This window comes from Homarus americanus, unplaced genomic scaffold (genome assembly GCF_018991925.1).
Source record: "Homarus americanus isolate GMGI-L3 unplaced genomic scaffold, GMGI_Hamer_2.0 scaffold9190, whole genome shotgun sequence".
NCBI classification, from domain to species: domain Eukaryota; kingdom Metazoa; phylum Arthropoda; class Malacostraca; order Decapoda; family Nephropidae; genus Homarus; species Homarus americanus.
In genome coordinates, this window is record NW_024746469.1 from 13,074 (window position 1) to 40,508 (window position 27,435).

Below are 27,435 nucleotides of genomic sequence, written 5' to 3' on the forward strand. Positions count from 1 at the left end.
CCTGATCCATCTTAAACAATTACAGCAGCAGCAGGTAGCACACACACACACACTCTCCCTGATACATCTTAAACAGTACAGCAGCAGCAGGTAACACACACACACTCTCTCCTGATCCATCTTAAACAGTACAGCAGCAGCAGGTAACACACACACACACACACTCTCTGATCCATCTTAAACAGTACAGCAGCAGCAGGTAACACACACACACTCTCTCTGATCATCTTAAACAATTTTAGCAGCAGCAGGTAACACACACACACACACTCTCTCCTGATCCATCTTAAACAGTACAGCAGCAGCAGGTAACACACACACACTCTCTCTGAATCCATCTTAAAAATTACAGCAGCAGCAGGTGCTTACACCTCTCTCCTGATGCATCTTAAACAGTACAGCAGCAGCAGGTAACACACACACACACTCTCTCTCCTGATCCATCTTAAAACAATTACAGCAGCAGGTAACACACACACACTCTCTCCTGATCCATCTTAAACAATTTTAGCAGCAGCAGGTAACACACACCTTCTCTCCTGATGCATCTTAAACAGTACAGCAGCAGCAGGTAACACACACACACTCTCTCCTGATCCATCTTAAACAGTACAGCAGCAGCAAGGTAACACACACACACACTCTCTCCTGGTCCATCTTAAACGATACAGCAGCAGCAGGTGCTTACACACACACACACTCTCTCCTGATGCATCTTAAACAGTACAGCAGCAGCAGGTAACACACACACACGCTCTCTCCTGTTTTACATCTTCAGCAGGCACCCAGCAGCAGCAGGTAACACACACACACACACTCTCCTGATGCATCTTAAACGAATACAGCAGCAGCAGGTACTTACACACACACTCTCTCCTGATCCATCTTAAACAGTACAGCAGCAGCAGGTAACACACACACTCTCTCTGATCCATCTTAAACAGTACAGCAGCAGCAGGTAACACACACACACTCTCTCCTGATGCATCTTAAACAGTAGAGCAGCAGCAGGTGGTAACACACACACACTCTCACAGTCCATCTTAAAAGTACAGCAACAGCAGGTAACACACACACACACACTCTCTGATGCATCTTAAACAGTACAGCAGCAGCGGGTAACACACACACACACTCTCTCCTGATCCATCTTAAACAGTACAGCAGCAGCAGGTAACACACACACACTCTCTCCTGATGCATCTTAAACAGTACAACAGCAGCAGGTAGCACACACACACTCTCTCTGATCCATCTTAAAGCAGGCTACCAGCAGCAGCAGGTAACACACACACACTCTCTGATCCATCTTAAACAAGTACAGCAGCAGCAGGTAACACACACACACACTCTCTCCTGATCCATCTTAAACAGTACAGCAGCAGCAGGTAAACACACACACTCTCTGATCCATCTTAAACAGTACAGCAGCAGGTAACACACACACACTCTCTCCTGATCCATCTTAAAGCAGTACAGCAGCAGCCAGGTACCTACACACACACACTCTCTCCTGATGCATCTTAAACCAATTCGCAGCAGCAGGTACCCACACACACACTCTCACAGTCCATCTTAAACAGTACAGCAGCAGCAGGTAACACACACACACTCTCTCCTGATGCATCTTAAACAGTACAACAGCAGCAGGTAGCACACACTCTCTCCTGATGCATCTTAAACAGTACAGCAGCAGCAGGTAACACACACACACTCTCTCTGATGCATCTTAAACAGTACAGCAGCAGCAGGTAACACACACACACACACTCTCTCTGATGCATCTTAAACGAGAGGTACAGCAGCAGCAGGTAACACACACACTCTCTCCTGATGCATCTTAAACAGTACAGCAGCAGCAGGTAACTTACCTCTCTCCTGATCCATCTTAAACAGTACAGCAGCAGCCAGGTAACACACACACACTCTCCTGATCCATCTTAAACAGTACAGCAGCAGCAGGTAACACACACACTCTCTCCTGATGCATCTTAAACAATTACAGCAGCAGCAGGTAACACACACCACTCTCTGATCCAAAATGCTTAAACGAGGTACAGCAGCAGCAGGTAACACACACACACTCTGCAGTGCATCCCAAACAATACAGCAGCAGGTAACACACACACTCTCACCAGTCCATCTTAAACAGTACAGCAGCAGGTAACACACACACACACTCTCTCCTGATGCATCTTAAACAGTACAGCAGCAGCAGGTAACACACACACACACTCTCCTGATGCATCTTAAACGAATACAGCAGCAGCAGGTTGAAAACACACTCTCTGATCCATCTTAAACAGTACAGCAGCAGCAGGTAACACACACACACTCTCTGATCCATCTTAAACAGTACCTTGGCAGCAGGTAACACACACACACTCTCTGATCCATCTTAAACATTTTAGCAGCAGCAGGTAACACACACACACACTCTCTCCTGATCCATCTTAAGCAGTACAGCAGCAGCAGGTAACACACACACACACACTCTCTAGTCCATCTTAAAACAGTACAGCAGCAGGTAACACACACTCTCTGATGATCCATCTTAAACAATTACAGCAGCAGCAGGTAACACACACACACTCTCTCTGATCCATCTTAAAGCAATTTTAGCAGCAGCAGGTAACACACACACACTCTCTCCTGATCCATCTTAAACATTTTGGCAGCAGCAGGTAACACACACCTCTCTCCTGGTCATCTTAAACAATTACAGCAGCAGCAGGTAACACACTTTTACACTCTCTCCTGATCCATCTTAAACAGTACAGCAGCAGCAGGTAACACACACACACACTCTCTCTGATCCATCTTCGACAATTCAGCAGCAGCAGGTAACACACACACTCTCCTGATTAAATGTAAACAGTACAGCAGCAGCAGACACCCACACTCTCTCCTGATCCATGTCTTAAACAGTACAGCAGCAGCAGGTAACACACACACACTCTCTCCTGATTATCTTAAACAGTACAGCAGCCTTGGGTAGCACACACACACTCTCTCCTGATGCATGTAAACCAATTACAGCAGCAGGTAACACACACACACACTCTCTCACAGTGCATCTTAAACAGTACAGCAGCAGCAGGTAACACACACACACACTCTCTCCTGATGCATCTTAAGCAATGAGTACAGCAGCAGGTAACACACACACTCTCTCCTGATCCATCTTGCAAGCAATTGCAGCAGCAGGTAAGCACACACACACTCTCTCTGATCCATCTTAAAACGAGTACAGCAGCAGGTAACACACACACACTCTCTCCTGATGCATCTTAAACAGTACAGCAGCAGCAAGGTAACACACACACACACACTCTCTCCTGATCCATCTTAGAAGCAATTTTTAGCAGCAGCAGGTAACACACACACACACTCTCTCCTGATGCATCTTAAACAGTACAGCAGCAACCCAGGTAACACACACACACACACTCTCTCTGATCCATCTTAAACAGTACAGCAGCAGCAGAATGCTTTTACTCTCTCCTGATGCATCTTAAACAGTACAACAGCAGCAGGTAACACACACACTCTCTCCTGATCCATCTTAAACAGTACAGCAGCAGGTAACACACACACACACACTCTCTCCTGATCCATCTTAAACAATTTTAGCAGCAACTGGAGTAACACACACACACTCTCTCACAGTCCATCTTAAACAGTACAGCAGCAGCAGGTAACACACACCTCTCTCCTGAAATTCATCTTAAACAGTACCTTGGCAGCAGGTAGCTTTACACTCTCCTGATGCATCTTAAACAGTACAGCAGCAGGTAACACACACACACTCTCTCAGTCCATCTTAAACAGTACAGCAGCAGCGGAGGTAACACACACACACTCTCTCTGATCCATCTTAAACAGTACAGCAGCAGCAGGTAACACACACACACTCTCTCCTGATGCATCTTAAACAATTACAGCAGCCAGCAGGTAACACACACACACACACTCTCTCCTGATCCATCTTAAACAGTACACAGCAGCAGCAGGTAACACACACACACACTCTCTCTGATGCATCTTAAACAGTACAGCAGCAGCAGGCAACACACACACACGCTCTCTCCTGATCCATCTTAAGCAATTACAGCAGCAGCAGGTAACACACACACACACTCTCTCCTGATGCATCTTAAACAGTACAGCAGCAGCAGGTAACACACCGCTTCTCTCACAGTCCATCTTAAACAGTACAGCAGCAGGTAACACACACACTCTCTCTGATCCATCTTAAACAATTACAGCAGCAGGTAACACACACACACACACTCTCTCTGAGATCCATCTTAAAGCAGAATTTACCATGGGTAACACACACACTCTCTCTGATCCATCTTAAACAATTACAGCAGCAGCAGGTAACACACACACACTCTCTCCTGATCCATCTTAAACAGTACAGCAGCAGCAGGTAACACACACACTCTCTCCTGGTCATCTTGACAATTACAGCAACGGCAGGTAACACACACCTCTCTCCTGATCCATCTTAAACAGCAGCAGGTAACACACACACATCTCTCCTGATGCATCTTAAACGAGGTACAGCAGCAGGTAAACACACACACTCTCCTCCTGATGCATCTTCAACAGTACAGCAGCAACAGGTAACACACACACACTCTCTCTCCTGTTCTCTTAAAACATTGTAACTGGGTAACACACACACACTCTCTCCTGGTGCATCTTAAACAGTACAGCAGCAGGTAACACACACACTCTCTCTGATGCATCTTAAACAATACAGCAGCAGCAGGTAACACACACACTCTCTCCTGATCCATGTAGGCAGTGGCAGCAGCAGGTAGCACACACACTCTCTCACAGTCCATCTTAAACAGTACAGCAGCAGCAGGTAACACACACACACTCTCTCCTGAGTGCATCTTAAACAGTACAGCAGCAGCAGGTAGCTTTACACACTCTCTCCTGATCCATCTTGGCTTAATTACAGCAGCAGCAGCAGGTAACACACGCACACTCTCTCCTGATGCATCTTAAACAATTACAGCAGCAGCAGGTAACACGCACACACTCTCTCCTGATCCATCTTAAACAATTTTAGCAGCAGCAGGTAACACACACACTCCTCTCCTGATGCATCTTAAACAGTACAGCAGCAGCAGGTAACACACACACACTCTCCTGATGCATCTTAAACAATTTTGGCAGCAGCAGGTAACACACACACACTCTCTCCTGATCCATCTTAAACAGTACAGCAGCAGCAGGCAACACACACACTCTCTGATCCATCTTAAACAGTACAGCAGCAGCAGGTAACACACACACACTCTCTCCTGATCCATCTTAAACAGTACAGCAGCAGCAGGTAACACACACACACTCTCTCCTGATCCATCTTAAACGTGGCAACAGCAGGTAACACACACACTCTCCTGATCCATCTTAAACAGTACAGCAGCAGCAGGTAACACACCTCTCTCCTGATCCATCTTAAACAGTACAGCAGCAGCAGGTGTACACACACACACACTCTCCTGATGCATCTTAAACAGTACAACAGCAGCAGGTAACACACACACACTCTCTCCTGATCCACCATCTTAAACAGTACAGCAGCAGCAGGTAACACACACACACACTCTCTCTGATCCATCTTAAACAGTACAACTGGCAGCAGGTAGCTTACACACACATCTCTCTGATGCATCTTAAACCAGTACCTTGGCAACCCAGGTAACACACACACACTCTCTGATCCATCTCTTAAACAATTTTAGCAGCAACTTAGGTAACCACACACACACACTCTCTCTAGAGTCCATCTTAAACAGTACAGCAGCAGCAGGTAACACACACACATCTCTCCTGATCCATCTTAAACAGTACAGCAGCAGCAGGCAACACACACACACACTCTCACAGTCCATCTTAAACAGTACAGCAGCAGCAGTTAACACACACACACTCTCTCCTGATGCATCTTAAACAATTACAGCAGCAGCAGGTAACACACACACACACTCTCTGATGCATCTTAAACAGTACAGCAGCAGCAGGTAACACACACACACACTCTCCTGATGCATCTTAAACAGTACAGCAGCAACAGGTAACACACACACACTCTCTCCTGATCCATCTTTAACAGTACACAGCAGCAGCTGGGTAACACACACACACTCTCTCCTGATCCATCTTAAACAGTACAGCATTGGGTAACACACACACACTCTCTCTCCTGATCCATCTTAAACAGTACAGCAGCAGCAGGTAACACACACACACACTCTCCTGATGCATCTTAAACAGTACAGCAGCAGCAGGTAACACACACACACTCTCCTGATCCATCTTAAACAGTACAGCAGCAGGTAACACACACACACACACTCTCCTGATCCATCTTAAACAGTACAGCAGCAGCAGGTAACACACACACACTCTCCTCACAGTCCATCTTAAACAGTACAGCAGCAGCAGAACACACACACACACACTCTCTCCTGATCCATCTTAAACAGTACAGCAGCAGCAGGTAACACACACACACACTCTCTCCTGATGCATCTTAAACAGTACAACAGCAGCAGGTAACACACACACACACTCCTGATCCATCTTAAACAATTACACAGCAGCAGCGAATTGCTACACACACACACTCTCTCCTGATGCATCTTAAACAGTACAGCAGCAGCAGGTAACACACACACACACTCTCTCCTGATCCATCTTAAACAGTACAGCAGCAGCCAGGTACTTACACACTCTCTCCTGATCCATCTTAAACAGTACAGCAGCAGCAGGTAACACACACACACACCTCTCCTGATGCATCTTAGCTGGAATTACAGCAGCAGGTAACACACACACACACTCTCTCCTGATGCATCTTAAACAGTACAGCAGCAGCAGGTAACACACACACTCTCTCCTGATCCATCTTAAACAGTACAGCAGCAACTGAGTGAAAACACACACACTCTCTCTGATGCATCTTAAGCAGTACAGCAGCAACCGTTTACACACTCTCCTGATCCATCTTAAACAATTACAGCAGCAGCAGGTAACACACACACACACTCTCTCCTGATCCATCTTAAACAGTAATCTTAAACAGTACAGCAGCAGCAGGTGCTTACACACACACTCTCTCCCTGATCCATCTTAAACAGTACAGCAGCAGCAGGTAACACACACACACACACTCTCCCTGATCCATCTTAAACGAAATTTTTAGCCGCAGCAGGTAACACACACACACTCTCTCAGATCCATCTTAAACAGTACAGCAGCGGCAGGTAACACACACACACTCTCTCCTGATCCATCTTAAAGGCATTACAGCAGCAACAGGTAACACACACACACACACACACTCTCTGATCCATCTTAAACAGTACAGCAGCAGCAGGTAACACACACACACTCTCTCCTGATCCATCTTAAACAGTACAGCAGCAGCAGGTAACACACACACACTCTCTCCCTGATCATCTTAAACAGTACAGCAGCAGCAGGTAACACACACACACTCTCTCCTGATCCATCTTAAACAATTTTAGCAGCAACCCAGGTAACACACACACACTCTCTCTGATCCATAAACAGTACAGCAGCAACTGGGTAACACACACACTCCTCCTGATCCATCTTAAACAGTACAGCAGCGGCAGGTAACACACACACCTCTCCTGATCCATCTTAAACAGTACAGCAGCAGCAGGTAACACACACACTCTCACAGTCCATCTTAAACAATTACAGCAGCAGCAGGTAACACACACACACTCTCTCCTGATCCATCTTAAACAGTACAGCAGCAGCCCAGGTAACACACACACACTCTCTCTGATGCATCTTAAACAATAATACAGCAGCAGCCCAGGTAACACACACACACACACTCTCCTGATCCATGTAACAATTACAGCAGCAGCAGGTAACACACACACTCTCTCCTGATCCATCTTAAACAGTACCTTGGCAGCAGGTAACACACACACTCTCTCCTGATCCATCTTAAACAATTACAGCAGCAGCAGGTAACACACACACACTCTCTCCTGATGCATCTTAAACAGTACAGCAGCAGCAGCAGGTAACACACACACACACACTCTCTCTGATCCATCTTAAACAGTACAGCAGCAGCAGGTAACACACACACACACTCTCTCCTGATCCATCTTAAACAGTACAGCAGCAGCAGGTAACACACACACACACTCTCTCTGATGCATCTTAAACAGTACAGCAGCAGCAGGTAACACACACACACACACACTCTCTCCTGATCCATCTTAAACAAGGTACAGCGATTAACACACACACACTCTCTCCTAGTGCATCTTAAACAGTACAACGGCAGCAGGTGCTTACACACACACTCTCTCCTGATGCATCTTAAACAGTACAGCAGCAGCAGGTAACACACACACACTCTCTCCTGATGCATCTTAAACAGTAGCAGCAGCAGGTAACACCACATACACTCTCTCTGATCCATCTTAAACAGTACAGCAGCAGCAGGCAGCACACACTCTCACAGTCCATCACTTAAACAGTACAGCAGCAGCAGGTAACACACACACACACTCTCTCCTGATCCATCTTAAACAGTACAGCAGCAGCAGGTAACACACACACACTCTCCTGATCCATCTTAAACAGTACAGCAGCAGGTATACACACACTCTCTCTGATCCATCTTAAACAGTACAGCAGCAGCAGGTAGCACACACCCACACTCTCTCCTGATCCATCTTAAACAGTACAGCAGCAGCAGGTAACACACCGCCTCTCTCTGATCCATCTAAAATTGCAATTTAACTTTTACACACTCTCCTGATCCATCTTAAACAGTACACAGCAGCAGCAGGTAACACACACACACTCTCTGATCCATCTTAAACAGTACAGCAGCAGCAGGTAACACACACACACACTCTCTGATCCATCTTAAGCAATTACAGCAGCAGCAGGTAACACACACACACACTCTCCTGATCCATCTTAAACAGTACAGCAGCAGGTAACACACACACACACACTCTCCTCCTGATCCATCTTAAACAATTGTTACAGCAGCAGCAGGTAACACACACACACACTCTCCTGAGTCCATCTTAAACAATTTTAGCAGCAGCAGGTAACACACACACTCTCTCCTGATCCATGCAAACAATTACAAGCAGCAGCAGGTAACACACACACACACTCTCTCCTGATCCATCTTAAACATTTTTAGCCTTGGCAGGTAACACACACACACTCTCTCCTGATCCATCTTAAACAGTACAGCACAGCAGGTTAACACACACACACACTCTCTCTGATCCATCTTAAACAATTTTGCAGCAGCAGCAGGTAACACACACACACACTCTCTCACAGTCCATCTTAAACAGTACAGCAGCAGCAGGTAACACACACACTCTCCTGATGCATCTTAAACAATTACAACAGCAGCTTAAGGTAACACACACACACTCTCTGATAGTCCATGTAAACAGTACAGCAGCAGCAGGTAACACACACACACACACTCCTGAGTCCATCTTAAACAGTACAGCAGCAGCAGGTAACACACACACACACACTCTCTGATCCATCTTAAACAGTACAGCAGCAGGTAACACACACACTCTCTCTAGTCCATCTTAAACAGTACACAGCAGCTAACAGGTAACACACACACACTCTCTCCCTGATCCATCTTAAACAGTACAGCAGCAGCAGGTAACACACACACACACTCTCTCCTGATCCATCTTAAACAGTACAGCAGCACACACACACTCTCTCCTGATCCATGTAAACAGTACAGCAGCAGCAGGTAACACACACACACACACTCTCTCTCTGATCCATCTTAAACAGTACAGCAGCCAGCAGGTACTTACCTCTCTCTCTGATCCATCTTAAACAGTACAGCATGGCAGCAGGTAACACACACACTCTCTCCTGATCCATCTTAAACAGTACAGCAGCAGCAGGTAACACACACACACACTCTCTCCTGATCCATCTTAAACAGTACAGCAGCAGCAGGTAACACACACACACTCTCCTGATCCATCTTAAACAGTACAGCAGCAGCAGGTAACACACACTCCCTCCTGATCAAGTACCAGCTCCTTGTGAGAGCTTTAATCACACGTTGTGCTAGTGTTTGTTTAGGTACAAGTAGTGTTGTTCTGTTCTCCCTTATCAGTGGCAGTACCAAGAGGTGGCTTGAGGGGGCTCCAGCTCCCCTATAGCCACCCCAGTTTGTTTTTTTACCAGAGTAGCTGTTTTAAATTCTCAGCCTGATGATGTCATAACTTAATTTGTAGAAGGAATTAAGTTAGTTCTTGCTATGTGTTACATTATCCTTACATTTTATTGGCCAACTTAAACACCATTACCTTTTGATGTCCTGCATGCAGATAATATTTGATATAGTTATTATTCTTATTCTTTGCTATGGACAATTATTTTCTCAGTTTCGTGTTGTGTAATTAAAAGTATCTTTAGAAAACGTTGCCATATTTATTGATCTGTAAACATACAATCTAAGTAAAAATGTTGTGCCTGTTCTGTAAACACTGCTTCAAGACACGTCCCAGGCCCCCCCCTTCCAGCCAGATTGCCGCCCCTAAGCCTATCCTATATAGAAATTCTGAAACCGTCACTGTCCCTTATAAAAGGTGTTTGTTGTCAGCAGGTGAAGGTCTCCCGCACACAGCAGGGACACACCTTATGGAGGGAGAGGGAGGAGATGCTGTGTTTGTGTTGGGTCAGACAGGAGGAACACTGCTGGTGGTCAAGATGATAGATCAGCCGTATTCGGTGTTTACCGAGATCATCAAAAACGCCTCCTTGATGAACAGACTCTTCACCGGCTTTGTCCCGGGAATGTTTAGGTTTGTACAAGAGTGTGTGTGTGTGCGTCCTTTACCCTCTCATTGGCTGCAGCAGCTTGTCAGTACAGTACTTATAGTGTACAAGAGAGTGAACTGTGTGGGTCTGAACAAAAACATTTTCTTAACAGTACATCTGACCCAATAATGAAATGTGAATGTTGAACTACATATTGTTATAAAAAGTTAGTCTTATAACCAATGGTATTCATAAATAATTTCTAAAGTATTTGCATCCAGAGTGACACTGTTTCTTTGTACAGTTATTGTATTCTTATAAATACAGTAATGTGCTCAATACTTAACTCTTGTGTTCACTCCACTCGTGGTTGGGGGATATTGCTTATTATGGTTGGTTCTTATGTTGGTTGATGGATGGATGGATATTGGTGGTTGTGGTTGGGTAGTAAGTTGGTTGATGAGGAGATAGAAGGTGTAATGATAAAGGCATTACAATATATTGTTCCCCAACAGAGGCATGGAAGGGTGTGAGACAGTGACCAGTCTGGTGATCAAGGAACTGGCAGGAGACGTGGTGGCCGTGGGTGTGTGTCGCGACGGTAAGGTGAGGGCCTGGTCGTGCTCCCGCCTCCAGTGTGTCCTGGCCCACGATACTCTGGAGAACACAGCTGAGGCTGGACGCAAGTTAAACCCTGGAGGTGAGACTGTGTAGTGTAGTGCTTTATTGTGTAGTGTAGTACAGTACAGTACACAGCCTCTCTGCCATCAAGACTCCTGCTGTGCCTCCTCATGGCAACACACAGTAATTAGGTGGCTCGTGAACCAAAGCTAGACCAGCAGGGGATCTTGGAGCACCAGTGGGCCCCAGAAGGATGGCACATAGGCCCACCGGCATGTGGACACGTCCTGGCATCTACCAACCATTGCCCCGCTGCCTTGTGGATTAACCTTGGCAGGTATAAGGCGACGGGAGTAAACCACGAACGAAAAATCTGCGGTAGAGCCCAACATCAGGCAGACATGCTTACAGATCTCCAGCAAGACCCCAATGGCAGTATAGGCGGAAGAGGTGACCACCATGGAAACCCAACGACTAGACCGGTGGATGAAGGCAATGCAAGAAAGACAGGCTATTAAGATGAAACCCAACAAACTGGGCGATCGACAGTCCTTTGTAACTCTCTCTCCCCAGTCATTGCAGCAACCTGCACCACTGGATCAGGAAAAGATGTGTGGTTGCAGCCTGCTCTCCTGCCTCACCACATAAATCAACTCACGCGCAGCCATCATCCAGCTCATCATACCTCTCATCATCACCAAAACCCCTTTACCCCAAAAGTCCTATGGCGCTGGACGAGTGGCGACTGGGACGGGCAGAGATGACTGCCGTGATTCTCTAGTCACAACTCTGCACATGGGCGGCACAGATAAGATGGTCGTTTATGCACTGGGATCTAGGCAGCAGTGCAAGCAGATTCTGTCTGTGCGACTGAGCTGCCCTTTCGAGGAGCCACTCTGCTCACCCCACATGGGGAGGGGGCTAGAAAAGCATACAGTAGTGTGCTTACAACTCACTTGACTGGGCAACTGCACCCAATAAAGTCATCCTAATGCATTCAAAAATATCACAAGAGATCCAATGAAAAATAAACTATACAACCTCTTATGGTCACTGCATGGAATGTCATGACCCTTCTGGATACTGGCACAAATGAGCGTCCTGAAAGAAGAGCTGCCCTTGTGGCAAAAGAGCTGGCTAGGTAAACATAGACATAGCAGCCATTAATGAGTCCCGGCTCCCAGATGATGACCAACTCACAGAACGGGGTCTGGCTACACCTTCTTCTGAGGACCAACTCACAGAACGGGGGTCTGGCTACACCTTCTTCTGGAAGGGTAAGGCTGCTGTGGAGAGAAACTGCATTTATGGAGCTGGCTTTGCTATCCGCCAATCCATCCTACTCAGGCTAACTTATATGCCTGTTGGGATCAACGAACGGCACATGATGATCTGAGTCCAACCGAGTCACTCGCGTCATGCCTTCCTCATCAGTGCATACGTCCCAACACTGGATGCGGAGGATAACATCAAGGAGGCCTTTTATGCCGACCTTGACAGAGTGCTAACCTCTATCCCTAGAGAAGATAAGGTTGTGCTCCTTGGTGACTTCAGTGCCAGAGTTGGCAGAGATGCTGACATTTGGCAGGGAACCATAGGGAGAAATGGACTCGGGAAGTGTAATCCCAATGGCCTTCTCCTCCTCAGCAAGTATGCTGCACACAACCTCATTATCACCAAGACCTTATTTAGGCAGGCCGACAAGTTCAAGGGTTCGTGGCAACACCCACGATCCAAACGCTGACATCTCATTGATTACATCATTGTCAGCGAGAGATCGCCGAGGTGTCCTCATCACCCGAGCCATGCGTGGCTCACACCACTGTGACACTGATCATCGGCTCATCAGAGCCAAACTCTCCTTTCACGTCGCCCCAAAACAGGGAAGGCAACAGGCCTCCAGAATAACAATAAACAACCTAAATCCATGTCCTACATGGGGTATCTGCGACACTGTCATGACAAACAAAAACCTGCAGCGAGACTCTTGGCCAGAAGGAAACAGTACACAAGGACTGGTACTCTTGGCCAGAAGGAAACACTACACCAGGACTGGTACTCTTGGCCAGAAGGAAACAGTACACCAGGACTGGTACTCTTGGCCAGAAGGAAACACTACATCAGGACTGGTACTCTTGGCCAGAAGGAAACAGTACACCAGGACTGGTACTCTTGGCCAGAAGGAAACAGTACACCAGGACTGGTACTCTTGGCCAGAAGGAAACAGTACACCAGGACTGGTACTCTTGGCCAGAAGGAAACAGTACACCAGAACTGGTACTCTTGGCCAGAAGGAAACAGTACACCAGGACTGGTACTCTTGGCCAGAAGGAAACAGTACACCAGGACTGGTACTCTTGGCCAGAAGGAAACAGTACACCAGGACTGGTACTCTTGGCCAGAAGGAAACAGTACACCAGGACTGGTACTCTTGGCCAGAAGGAAACAGTACACCAGGACTGGTACTCTTGGCCAGAAGGAAACAGTACACCAGGACTGGTACTCTTGGCCAGAAGGAAACAGTACACCAGGACTGGTACTCTTGGCCAGAAGGAAACAGTACACCAGGACTGGTTTGACAAAATAACAAACAAATCAGTGTACTGGTCTGGGTGAATCGGTGGCAGCATGAGTGGGTTATATTATAATATGTTGTGTTTCTTATTACTTACCGTAGAGTTCGACACCTTCACACTGGTTACTTACAGGAGATCATGGCGTATCTACGTAGAAGTTCACTCCACCACTCGACATTCCGTGATTTATACTTGATAAATGATGATTTAATGAATTCCATTAATTTTCAACATCCATCTAAGTTATTGGTTATACTTTGTCATAACCAATCAGTCATTACCTTTAGTAATAATAAGATAGGATCACAGATATGGGCAGATAATTGAACTTACATTTATTTGTCAAGCTTCCATACAATGATTTACAATTTGCATGGATATATGAATCACAAACGTTCACTCTGTAATAAAATTAATCCTCTAAAAGAGAATTTTCAACTTGGGGACACATGTGATTACTCTACTCTGGGTATGACTTAACAGAGCCTTAATTCTTCAAGTGATACATATACTGTCAGGCTGGATTGCTTTTGTTGCAACCAGGTTTCATCACAAGAACTTCTTTCACGGGGAATAACAACAAAAAGTACTCTTGGGTTACCACACATAGTCTCGCGTCACTGAAAGTCACTGTAGACGGTTGTCGCGGCAAGGAGAACTGATAAGCGTGACTTGAATTAACCATTTAGGTGCAATAGACCAGCCTGGATTGCTCTCGTTTCAACCAGGCTTCCACACGTGATATTTCCACGGGGATAACAACCTAGGTTAACACACTTAGTCTCGTGACGACGACGGTCCACAGGACGGAGTGGCGGTGGAGGACTCTGTGTGGTGTCCCGCTCCCTTTCAGGAGAGAGAGGATGGGAACGGCGTCTTAACTAACCCATGGCCAAGGGAATACTACTTAAAATGAGGTTTTGAGTGTGAAGCGATGAACAGTACAACACTGTCTACTGCTCCTCCCCCTAAAGGCTGGCTAACATACCACTAATGGAAAATACATGTCCCAGTTATGCCTCGCCGGGTCCCTCATCTCTAGTAAAACAAACTTTGGAGTTGGTTGCGTGGGTAAGCCTAACGCAACCCATGACATCGTCGATGATAAATGTGCTGCTGTAACTGACTGGCAGAACAACCCTCAGTCTCAGATCAAAGCTGATGCCTTCCACCAGAAGAAAGTGGCAGCCCAGCTTGAAATTTGCAATCTAAGGAATGACTGGTTTAAAGATAAAGCACGTGAAACGCAAAATCTTGCAAATCGGCTCAAGATGCGTGAATTTTTCATTTCCACTAAAATGATGTATGCCCCAACTACCCTGGCAGGCCCGCCCCCGCACATCTGATGGTAACTCCTTAATTAAAGACGAAGAAGGCATCCATCAGTGCTGGGAACAACACTAACATTTGCTGACCCACCTCAGCTATCCTCCATCCCTGGATGAGGTAGCTACTGCCACCAAACAGATGAAAAATAACAAAGCCTCAGGGCCTGATGGAATCCCAGCCGAGGTGCATAAAGCAGGAGGACCTCTGCTTACCAGCCGTCTCCACTCTCTCCTGGAGAATATATGGGAAAAGGAGGAAACCCCCCAAGCTCTTAAAGACGCCTCCATCGTCAATATTTATAAGAACAAGGGAGACCGGTCAGACTGTGGCAACTGCTGTGGGATCTCGCTGCTCTCCGGAGCTGGCAAGATTATTGCCCAAGTCCTCCTAAACATGACTACTACCAGAGGCGGAAAACTTCCTCCCAGAATCTCAATGTGGTTTTGGACCATCACGTGGCACCACTGACATCATCTTTGCTGCCCACCAGATACAGGTAAGGTACAGTGTCCTGTACAATGGCACCCAGTCTGAGTTCTTCCCCATCCAAACGGGGGTAAAACACGGATGTGTACTGTCACCAACTCTCTTTTCCATTTTCTTGGCTGCCTTCCTTACTCGTGCCAGTGCCAAAGTGGCCGGTGGGATGGACTTTTCAACATAAGACGACTCCAGGCAAGACCAAAAGTGTCAGCATCTTCCATCATGGAACCTCAGTATGCAGACGACCTTACTCTCGTCGCTCACGCTGATCGCTATATACAGGAGATCCTGAACACATACGCAGGTGCACACTTCAGCCTTGAGGTGAATGTATGCAATACTCAGATTCTCTTTCAGACTGCCCTTGGTTTAGCCACACTTCCACCATTCATCCAGCTTAACGGTACTACCCTCTAATTTTACCCACTTTTAGTATCTCGGCTCCCACCTGTTCGCCATTGTGGACATTGATGAAGATATTCAAAATCATATCAGATGTGCATCTCATGCCTTTGGCAGACTCCGTACCTGTGTACATGTATCTAACTGTGGTCGCATACAGGAGGCACCTCAAGGCACTTGAAAACTTTCACCAACGTTGTCTACGATCCATCCTCCGAGTTTGCTGGGAAGACAAGAGAACAAATGCCAGTATTCTTGCTGACACCAACTGTAGGAGCATCTAGGCTACCGTTGTCCATGAACACATATGTTGGAATGGCCATGTTACCCGCATGGGTGACAGTAGACTGTTAAAACAGCTACTTTACAGTCACCTAACGAATAGTAAACGTTATTCTTGCGGACAACTAAAAGTGCCATAAAGACCACACAAGAAGGTGTCAATATTTTCGAGTTAGCCCGACTGCATACCAAGGCAGACAAGTGCCAGCGCCAGAAAGACGCTGCTGCTGCTGCACCAGGTCACCGCATCTCTGTGTCGTGGCTGGTGGGGAGGGAGCACCAGTCTGCAGGCCTAACACTGTCCTCACCGTCTCTACATCATCTGGGTTCTGTTTCTTCCCCATCATTGTCTTCCTCACTCAATACTCTATCAGTACCACTCAAATCAAACAACTCTTGATGAACAGCACAACTGTCAAGCAAATGCCTTCACTTGGGTGTGGAGGAGTGAGGTGGGTCATAAGAGAGGTCTAAGGACGTGCATCTATCACAGTGTCTGACGGGTCACTGACCATGAGCCCTGAGTCTTGAGACAAATACATCCTGGTTGAGTTGTCAAGTACACCAATATCTCTTACAAAGTATTCCCTCCCACCTGGACAGTCAAAACATGTCACAAAAATAAAGAGCGTTCATGAACGTCACCTGGGGTTTAAGGGTTAATAACTCATATCATTGTATCATACCTAGGTGATCGTCATACTCGATTCCAAGTGACAGCAAAGTAGTACAGGAAGTTGTAGTAAAGTGTAGTGTTTCTAAGTTGTGTTGTGTTTCAAAGTTGTTTTGCAGTAGATAATATTGTATGATAATAATGAACCTGTATTTGAGACTAACGAGTGTGTGTCTGGTCCTCAGCTCAGCGTCACCAGATACGCAGTCATGGTCAAGGAGAGAGCACCGTCCTGGGTGTGTTCCTCAACTTTACTGAGAAACACCTGCTGGTCGTGTACCAGCCAACAGTCAACCTGGGCCAAGTTACACTCACCCATGTGAAGACTCTCTACCCTCCTCAGGTGAGTACGAGTGTGTACTTCACCAGGTAGTGTGTGTACTTCACCAGGTAGTGTGTGTGTACTTCACCAGGTAGTGTGTACTTCACCAGGTAGTGTGTGTACTTCACCAGGTAGTGTGTACTTCACCAGGTAGTGTGTACTTCACCAGGTAGTGTGTACTTCACCAGGTAGTGTGTGTACTTCACCAGGTAGTGTGAACTTCACCAGGTAGTGTGTGTACTTCACCAGGTAGTGTGTACTTCACCAGGTAGTGTGTGCATTTCACCAGGTAGTGTGTGTACTTCAACAGGTAGTGTGTGCATTTAACAGGTAGTGTGTATTTCACCAGGTAGTGTGTACTTCACCAGGTAGTGTGTGTAATTTCACCAGGTAGTGTGTACTCACCAGGTAGTGTGTAATTTCAACAGGTAGTGTGTGTACTTCACCAGTGTGTGTACTTCACCAGTAGTGTGTACTTCACCAGGTAGTGTGTACTTCACCAGGTAGTGTGTACTTCCACCAGGTAGTGTGTGTACTTCACCAGGTAGTGTGCACTTCACCAGGTAGTGTGTAATTTCACTCAGGTAGTGTGTACTTCACCAGGTAGTGTGTACTTCACCAGGTAGTGTGTACTTCACCAGGTAGTGTGTACTTCACCAGGTAGTGTGTGTACTTACCAGGTAGTGTGTGTACTTCACCAGGTAGTGTGTGTGTATTTCACCAGGTAGTGTGTAATTTCACCAGGTAGTGTGTACTTCACCAGGTAGTGTGTACTTCACCAGGTAGTGTGTACTTCACCAGGTAGTGTACTTCACCAGGTAGTGTGTGTGTACTTCACCAGGTAGTGTGTGTACTTCACCAGGTAGTGTACTTCACCAGGTAGGTGTGTATCACCAGGTAGTGTGTAATTTTTCACCAGGTAGTGTGTACTTCACCAGGTAGTGTGTGTACTCCCCACCAGGCAGTGTGTACTTCACCAGGTAGTGTGTGTACTCACCAGGTAGTGTGTGTACTTCACCAGGTAGTGTGTACTTCCACCAGGTAGTGTGTACTTCACCAGGTAGTGTGTACTTCACCAGGTAGTGTGTACTCACCAGGTAGTGTGCACTTCACCAGGTAGTGTGAACTTCACCAGGGTAGTGTGTGCACTTCACCAGGTAGTGTGAACTTCACTCAGGTAGTGTGTGTGTACTTCACCAGGTAGTGTGTACTTCACCAGGTAGTGTGCACTTCACCAGGTAGTGTGTACTCACCAGGTAGTGTGTACTTCACCAGGTAGTGTGTGTACTTCACCAGGTAGTGTGTGTGTACTTCACCAGGTAGTGGGACACACAAATATTGATAATAAACAGTTTATTTAGCCAGAAACATACAGGTACAGAGTGGATAATATTACCATGGCTGAGGTGTCATGAAGTAATGCTGCAACAAGTCACCTCAACAAGTGTTGAAAGTATTTCAATAATCTTCCCTAGATGATCAAGAGTGCAGCAGTTTGTTGATTAGGTTTTGTTTTCTTCCTCAGTACGACTTGGTTGACTTCAGCCTCACGTCGTCGTACATCTGGACGTTGTGGACAGATGCCAACAACGAGACACAGGTGAGTGTCTGTGTAGGGTAGTTGTTACAACAGGTAGAGGCTGTACTAGTAATGGGTCATATGTCAAACAATAATTGGCAGCTGCCATCACACACTATAACTGTACAATTCAGTATGTACATGTACAGTGATCCCTCGGTTAACGAGCGCCTCGGTTAACGAATTACCTTCCATAAGATTCTTCACTGCTCCTGCGTCCAAGGTCACCACTCCTCCCAACTCGCTCCCTCCGCTCCCTCCTCTGCCTCCTCCACCTCCTCACCGTCACTACTGCCGACAACAAACACAAATGTTTTGTGAATAACTGCACCTCCACTACCTATGTACAGTACTAAACTGTATTGTGCTGTGCATTTTTACAAACAAAAAACATGGCGAGAAAAGCTATTAAAAAAAAAGATAAAAATTTCACTTTACTGTACAGTTCCTATCCTCGGCGACAGGACGGGGGTCATCGGGCTCGTCGTCACTCAATTCCATAACAGGTGGTGAAGTGGGGGCGACGGTGGATTCAGCTGCTTCCTCACTGCCGCCAGTGATTGATGGTGTTAAATCTCTCCTTCAGTGATCAAAGAACATGGTGATGGGGAGTTGTCGTCTCTTTCTTTTCATTTCTTCCATGATGTTTTTGTATGGAACAACAGCATCATCCATCCCTCGCATGAATTTCAGGGCACGCACCATGGAGGGGTCCATACTATAGGCCAGGTTTTTCAGTGCCTCAAACATCCTGGTCATCTCCCCCAACTTCTCCAACGTTATTTCTTGGTGCTCTTCCTCATCCTCTTTCCATTTCGCTTCCTCTTCCTCTTCCTTGCCTGAGTCTACTAACTCCTGTAGATCCTCCTCGGTCAGCTCAGTGTCGTGCTCTTCAATTAGCTCCCTAATCTCGTCCTCTGCCATGTCCCGGAAGCCTTCAGCAGCCACTTTCCTTGACAGTGCCAGGGTCTTTCTGAATATTTTCATTAAAATCCATCAAAATCATTTTCCTTGTCATCGTCTTAAGCACCAAACAGCTCCTCTCAGTCTTCTCCTTGAACAGGGCTAGAGGGTACGTGTTTTTCGAATCGTTTTAAATTAAAAAAATGTTACAGCACATGTATATTTTACCTAAACTGCGCCTGAATAAATATATTCTCAGAAATAAATAGTAGTTTTGCTGAAACGTGATGTATTTCAATGTAAAATAGGATAAAATACATGACGAAAACAAGAGACTTTACCTAACCTTCCGATGTTCAAGAGATGTTACTCGTTTTTTTAATAGTTTTCGGTTAAAATACTGTTATATTACAATGATATTCTATTCATACTGTGCTTGATATAATACATTCACGGAAATGTAATATTTTTGCTGAAATTACGTACGTATTACAGTGGAAAGTGGGATAAAATAGTGACAAAAACAATGACTTTCGCTTTCTTTCGTAAAAAAAAGGTGTTACCGTAATCGCTTTTCGAATGGTTTTCAGTTAAAAAAACGGTTGCATCACAAGTGAATTAGGATGGAATATTATTGTAATGCAACATTTTTTAACTGAAAACCATTCGAAAAGCGATTACGGTAACATCTTTTGAACGAAAGAAAGCGAGTCATTGCTTTCGTCACTTTCCACTGTAATACGTACATCATTTCAGCAAAATATTACATTTCCATATTCTCAGAAATAAATAGTAGTTTTGCTGAAACGTAATGTATTTAAATGTAAATTAGGATAAGCTACATGAAAACAAAAGACTTTACCTAACCTTCCGATGTTCAAGATATGTTACTCGTTTTTTTAGTAGTTTTTGGTTAAAATACTCTTATATTAGTGATATTCTATTCATACTGTGCTTAATATAATACATTCACAGAAATGTAATATTTTTGCAACTACAATGCTGATGTCAACACAAGCGTGGTTACAGCGAGACTGACTGAGTGAGGGAGAGCTATGCGTTGTGTGTGAGGTTGCGGGAGCGGGCGGTGTCCCGTGTTTGGTGCCGCGCGCGAGTTGAATGTGCTTCAATTACTTCAATGTACAGAATATTCCTCCGGTGGGGCAATCCGCGTATTTGCAAATCCGTGTATGCTAAACCCGCGTATGTTAAAGGCCGACTGTACACCAAGAGAACTAAAATTTTATGGGTGAAATGGCGCCATGGGGTGACTTCTCTTCCACCCCAATGCCTTCTCTTTTCCCTTCTCCTCCACCCCCATTCTAATTCCCATCATCATCAACCAGGAGCCTTCTACATGCACACCTCAGAGTAAGTGTACTTTACTGCATTTATTTTTAGTTTGTATGTAATTTTCGGTGAGCTGGAACCAATTACCCAAAAACCCATTGAAACAATGGTTTCGGTTAACAAATTTTTCGGTTAACGAGCAACCTTCTGGAACGAATTGTGCTTGTTAACCGAGGGACCACTGTATTCTCAAAAATAAGGCATTAATAAATATAGAACCAAACCTTATCCAGTAATATCTCCTTTAGCTGTAATCCCTCAAACTGGAAACTCTCTGATAGCTGGAATTGAAATTTTCCCGGAAGATCGTTCCCAAAGCCGGAATTGTCCGGAAAATTCTGGATTTTGGAACAGTTTTCTGAGGGGCGCATTTTTCGAAAATTCCGAGAAATTTTTTTCGGAAACCGGAAAATTCCGGAATGGGTGATATTTTTCCGGCCTTGAGAGAGTCGTCTCGTTTCTCAGAAATCTCTCATTCCGGGGATTGCTTTGCACCGAATGTTCTGCCGACCGGAGATATCACTGTATTCAAATAACTACTGTGCAGGTATGCAGGAAAACAATGACAAAACTTTATGGAGATGCAACTTTTAATATTTTAATCTGGCTACCACTAGATGATTTTATTCAGCTGGGAAAGTTCCATCTTGTAGCTAAGGGGTTAAACAAAACTTGGCTGCTTCTACAGGATATAGAGTCAAACTTATCCTTAATATATTTGCTCATAAGTGCTCCCTCATGCAAAGGAACACCTTACTTAGAACACGTATTCATCCCCCTCTCATCCTTTTGTAACTTCAATATTTTCATCTGGTTAACGCTAGACGATGACTCTTGGCTGAGGAAACCCCGCCAGTATTGTCTCCTTCCCACAGAAAGACACATACCATGATACACTCCTCCCCTCTCCCTCCTGCTCACTAGTAAATGCTTTGAATTCACACTACAGGGATAGAGGATTGGTAATGCAAAAAGGCAAATACAGGAGTGAAGGCAACTGTACATAAGTTCTCTATGCACTGTTGCAGCCATTAGCGACATGTAATATTCTTCAGAGGCAAACTTGTATGCATGACGATACATCTTGTTTTTTGTTTTCCAGCTGCTGTACGCCCCAGTCAACAGTGTAGAGGAGTCGAAGGATCCCCCTGGCTTCTCTTCAGTTGTGTTGGAGTCGCCCCCAGAGAAGGAAGTCCCCCTCACAGACCCATTTCTGGACCCTCGGGAGGTCTACTTACGAGAGCTCTTCATGCCTAATAGATTCTCTGCCCACACTCTTCGTAAAGCTTTAGGGGTGAGTAGATGGGGACTTGACCAGGCTGAAGGTGTGAGTGTGTGAGAGAGAGAGAGAATGGTGTGTGTAGCCATTATCAGTGGAAGTTAGCTGTAGGGACGGTGGCCATCATCAGTGGAAGTTAGCTGTAGGGACGGTGGTCATCATCAGTGGAAGTTAGCTGTAGGGACGGTGGTCATCATCAGTGGAAGTTAGCTGTAGGGACGGTGGCCATCATCAGTGGAAGTTAGCTGTAGGGACGGTGGCCATCATCAGTGGAAGTTAGCTGTAGGGATGGTGGTCATCATCAGTGGAAGTTAGCTGTAAGGACGGTGGCCATCATCAGTGGATGTTAGCTGTAGGGACGGTGGCCATCATCAGTGGAAGTTAGCTGTAGGGATGGTGGTCATCATCAGTGGAAGTTAGCTGTAGGGACGGTGGTCATCATCAGTGGAAGTTAGCTGTAGGGACGGTGGCCATCATCAGTGGAAGTTAGCTGTAGGGACGGTGGCCATCATCAGTGGAAGTTAGCTGTAGGGGCCGGTGGCCATCATCAGTGGAAGTTAGCTGTAGGGACGGTGGCCATCATCAGTGGAAGTTAGCTGTAGGGACGGTGGCCATCAGTCTCCCTTGTTTACACTGTCTCCTTTTTTCACAGATCTACCGTCGCAGTGTAGACTTCTCCAGTGTGGGTGACAGGGTTATGTGGAGACTAAAGGAGGAGGTGGAGGCAGCACTCAGGGACCAGGTGGAGGCTCGCCTTGCCTCCAACCTCTCGGAGGAGGAAGTCTCACAGATGACACTGGAAGCTTGGGCCACATTTTACTCCCACACACTCCAGTACCACCAGGTATGTCTCATCCCACCACCATCATCGCCACCAACATCATCATCATCATCATCATCATCATCATCATCATCATCATCATCATCATCATCATCATCATCGCCACCACCACCATTGTTTGGGCCAGGTTTTGATATCAAACGATCTCACTTGTTAACACTTGCCTGAATGAGTGTAGAGTAGTCGCTGGTTTTTGATGAAGCTGGGTGAGATAATAGGTAATCTCAGGGCGTGTCACCTTATTTTGATGGTTGAATCGTTAAGTCCCACGCCCTGGGTACACTTTGTAATTATCTTAGCTTAGTATACACAAGTGTACACAGGTTCTGTTATCTTCATTTGTGGTTCCTTGGTTTAATGTAAAACACATTGATTTTCTAGTTATATTGGATCAAATTGTTTGTTGCTGAGCATTAGCTATTAGCTTAAATAGCTTATATTTGAGAGATATTCAAATATGCTGCTTGCGTCTCTTTGGTGCGATTGTCTGGCTGTGAACTAGGCGAACCTCTCTGTGTCTGCAGGAGGTATGTACTCTATATGCCAACACAGAGATAGAGGCTACACTCCACAGGCCTACTCTCACGGTGGTCTGGGGATATATATTTATGGGTTGTAACCTGAATCTGTGTGAAACAACAAATGTTTATGTGTGCTGTCCTGGTGTGACAGAACAAATGCTATGTAGCTGTATGCTCAATAGTCTGGGTGACGGAATGTATATAATGAATGGATGTCCTTAGCCCATATTTATATAATACTAATTGTTAAGGGCTGGAACACCACAACCACCACCATCATCATCATCACCACCATCACCACCATCATCATCATCATCATCACCATCTCATCACATCATCCACCACCATCATCACCACCACACCATCACCACCATCATCACCACCACCATCACCACCACCATCATCATCACCACCACCATCACCATCACCACCACCATCATCCACCACCACCATCATCACCACACCACCTCCCTACCATCACCCACCATCACTACATCATCATCATCATCATCATCATCCATCCTCCATCACCACCATCATCACCACCATCACACCACCACCATCATCACCATCATCACCACCACCATCCACCACCATCACCATCATCACCACCATCATCTATACCACCATCCATCTCTACCATCATCACACCATCACCACCATCCATCCACCATCATCCACCATCATCACCACCACCATCATCACCATCACCACCATCACCAACCACCACCCCACCCATCACCCACCCACCATCACCACCATCATCACCATCACCACCATCATCCTTCACCATCCATCACCACCATCATCACCACCACCATCAACCACCATCACCTTCATCATCATCACCACCATCACCCCACCATCATCACCACCACCATCATCACATCATCCACACCACCACCACCATCATCATCACCACCATCTTCATCATCACCACCATCTTCATCATCACCACCATCATCATCACCCTCATCACCATCATCACCCCACCACCATCATCACCACCACCACCATCACCACCATCACCACCACCACCATCCCATCATCATACCACCACCATCATCACCACCACCATCATCCTCCATCATCACCACCACCATCATCACCACCACCATCATCATCATCACCATCATCATCACACCACCACCACATCATCACCCATCATATACCACCACCATCATCATCACCACCACCAATCATCACCACCACCACCCATCATCATCACCATCATCACCATCACCACCACCACCACCATCATCATCATCATCACCACCACCCACCACCACCACACCACCACCTTCCACCACCATCATCACCACCATCATCCTCATCAATCACACCATCATCACCACCATCATCTTCATCATCCCCATCATCATACCACCATCATCCACCCACCATCACCACAACCATCATCATCATCACCACCACCACAACCATCATCACCACCACCACAACCATCATCACCACCACCACCACCATCATCATCATCACCACCACCACCACCACCACCATCATCACCACCACCACCATCATCATCACCATCATCATCACCCCACCATCATCACCACAACCATCATCATCACCACCACCACAACCATCATCACCACCACCACAACCATCATCATCACCATCATCACCATACCCAGGTTAAACACTTCTACAGTATTATTGTGTTACAGGTTGGACACAAGCCAGTGGTGTTGTTGGTGGGGAGGAGATCGCCTGGTTGGTGTGGTAGGAAGGCTGTCGTAAGGTAGGTGCTGCCGATGGGCGCTCTGGAGTGGTGGCGTTGGCCTCGAGAGCCTCAGCGTGGCCGCCCTGGGCCGGAGTGCTGGCGAAAACGCCCGGGTGGCGCCGCCGTCGTGGCGCTGGCCAAGCCGCTGCGTGGAATGCGGCAGATGCTGCCCCTGGAAGTGGCTGCTGCATTTACTCTTGACCTTCACCATCTGCAGCCACCAGACCAAGTTGGAGCTTCCATCACCGCTTCACTCTTGGCCGACAGTGCAACTCTCTCAACCACCTTAGGGCAGCAGCTGGCCAGTGTGTCTGGCTTGGTGGCTGGGCTTGTGGCTTATCTTCATGCCCTGCAATTGGACATGGGTATGCCTGATGCTCTTACCTTAGAAAATGGAATCTCTTCATGGCGGGAAGCCTGGCCGGTGCTCTGTCCGGACGTCTTGGGGGCGGCCGTCATCAGCGCCGTGGTCTCCCAGGTGGCAAAAGTGAGGTTGGAGCTGTGCCGAGACTTGTTGCTCCTGCAGCAGGTGGCACTTCATTTGGGTCACCAGTGTCGCCTCACCCCAGGCTGCCGCTCAGTTGCGTTCTACGCTCTTGCCACTGCTCTCCTCACTCAGGCGTATTTTGCTCTCCTGCGTTCCACGACTGCTGCCATCAACCTCAGGCCGCTAGAAGCAGGGCGTCAATTTGCCGCGCTGTCTCTCAGTGACGGCGGGGGTGGTTCTGGCAGGTCGTCCTGCCACTGTTTACAGCTCTTTTTTCTGAGCAGCGGAGGGATCAGGCACGGACTAGTCAGACCTTCATTAGGCGACAGCACCGGCACTGGCTACCCGGACTCGGCTGGGCGGCTCTTGATGCCACTGGCAGCAGCGGTTGCCCAACTGGCAGCCCATCAGCCGTTGCTTGGTGTTGGTGGAGTGGCTGGTGTGGGGGGGACAACATGGAGCTGTACAGGAATATGTAAGACTTCTACAACCTTGGTGTAGGTGGAACAGCTGCTCCAGGAAGTTCTTGTTGGGTGTAGCACTTCTCAACCAAGGAGAGGCTACCAAGGCCGCCCGTCTCCTGTTGGCAGCCCTCGAGGGAGTTGTCACCGAAGACTTCCTGGGCGTAAAAGTGGCAGGAGGAGGACAAGAGACCCTCCCGGATCAGCTCCGTGTAATGTACTGCCTTCGCGTGATCCGTCTTCTGGAGCAGAGCGGACAGCCGGCTCTGGCCCTGCAGGTGGCTCAGGAGGGAGTGGCCAGCTCCTCCAACCACCCGTCCATGTCTGCTCTGTACTCGGTGGTCTTCAAACATCACCTGGAGCTGAACCACCATGATGAAGCCTTCACCGCCCTCCTCGCCTGCCCAGACCAACACCGCAAGCGCAACTGTCTCCGTCAACTGATCGTATCTCTTCATGACAGGAAGTAAGTGTGTCATTAGATTGCATGATGAACAGTCATTAAGTAACACAGTTAAGACCTACAGACAGTATGGGTGTCACAGCACTTGATTTGCGAGACTGTACTGTTGGGATAGTGTCTTAGTGAATAGTAGTAGCCTGCTGCAAGACAGAACTACACAGTACAGTACAGGGGCACAACACAGCACAGGGCAAAACACAGCACAGCACAGTACAGTACAGGACACAACTAACACAGTACAGTACAGGGCACAACACAGTACAGTACA

The 27,435-nt window shown here is 46.7% G+C and overlaps 1 protein-coding gene across 1 annotated transcript in view; it reads left to right on the top strand.

The window, feature by feature from the left end:
- Window positions 1–27,170, top strand: part of LOC121879249 (nuclear pore complex protein Nup160-like) — a gene marked incomplete at its 3' end in the record, with an annotated part of 31,668 nt that extends 4,498 nt beyond the window's left edge. The window contains exons 3-11 of the mRNA XM_042385845.1: window positions 10,697–10,898; window positions 11,370–11,554; window positions 17,406–17,563; window positions 19,068–19,142; window positions 22,477–22,668; window positions 23,306–23,497; window positions 25,701–25,769; window positions 25,851–26,549; window positions 26,626–27,170. Of these exons, the coding sequence (XP_042241779.1) occupies window positions 10,735–10,898; window positions 11,370–11,554; window positions 17,406–17,563; window positions 19,068–19,142; window positions 22,477–22,668; window positions 23,306–23,497; window positions 25,701–25,769; window positions 25,851–26,549; window positions 26,626–27,170 (2,279 nt within the window). The remainder of the gene's footprint in view (window positions 1–10,696; window positions 10,899–11,369; window positions 11,555–17,405; window positions 17,564–19,067; window positions 19,143–22,476; window positions 22,669–23,305; window positions 23,498–25,700; window positions 25,770–25,850; window positions 26,550–26,625) is intronic.
- Between the last annotated feature and the right edge of the window lie 265 nt (window positions 27,171–27,435).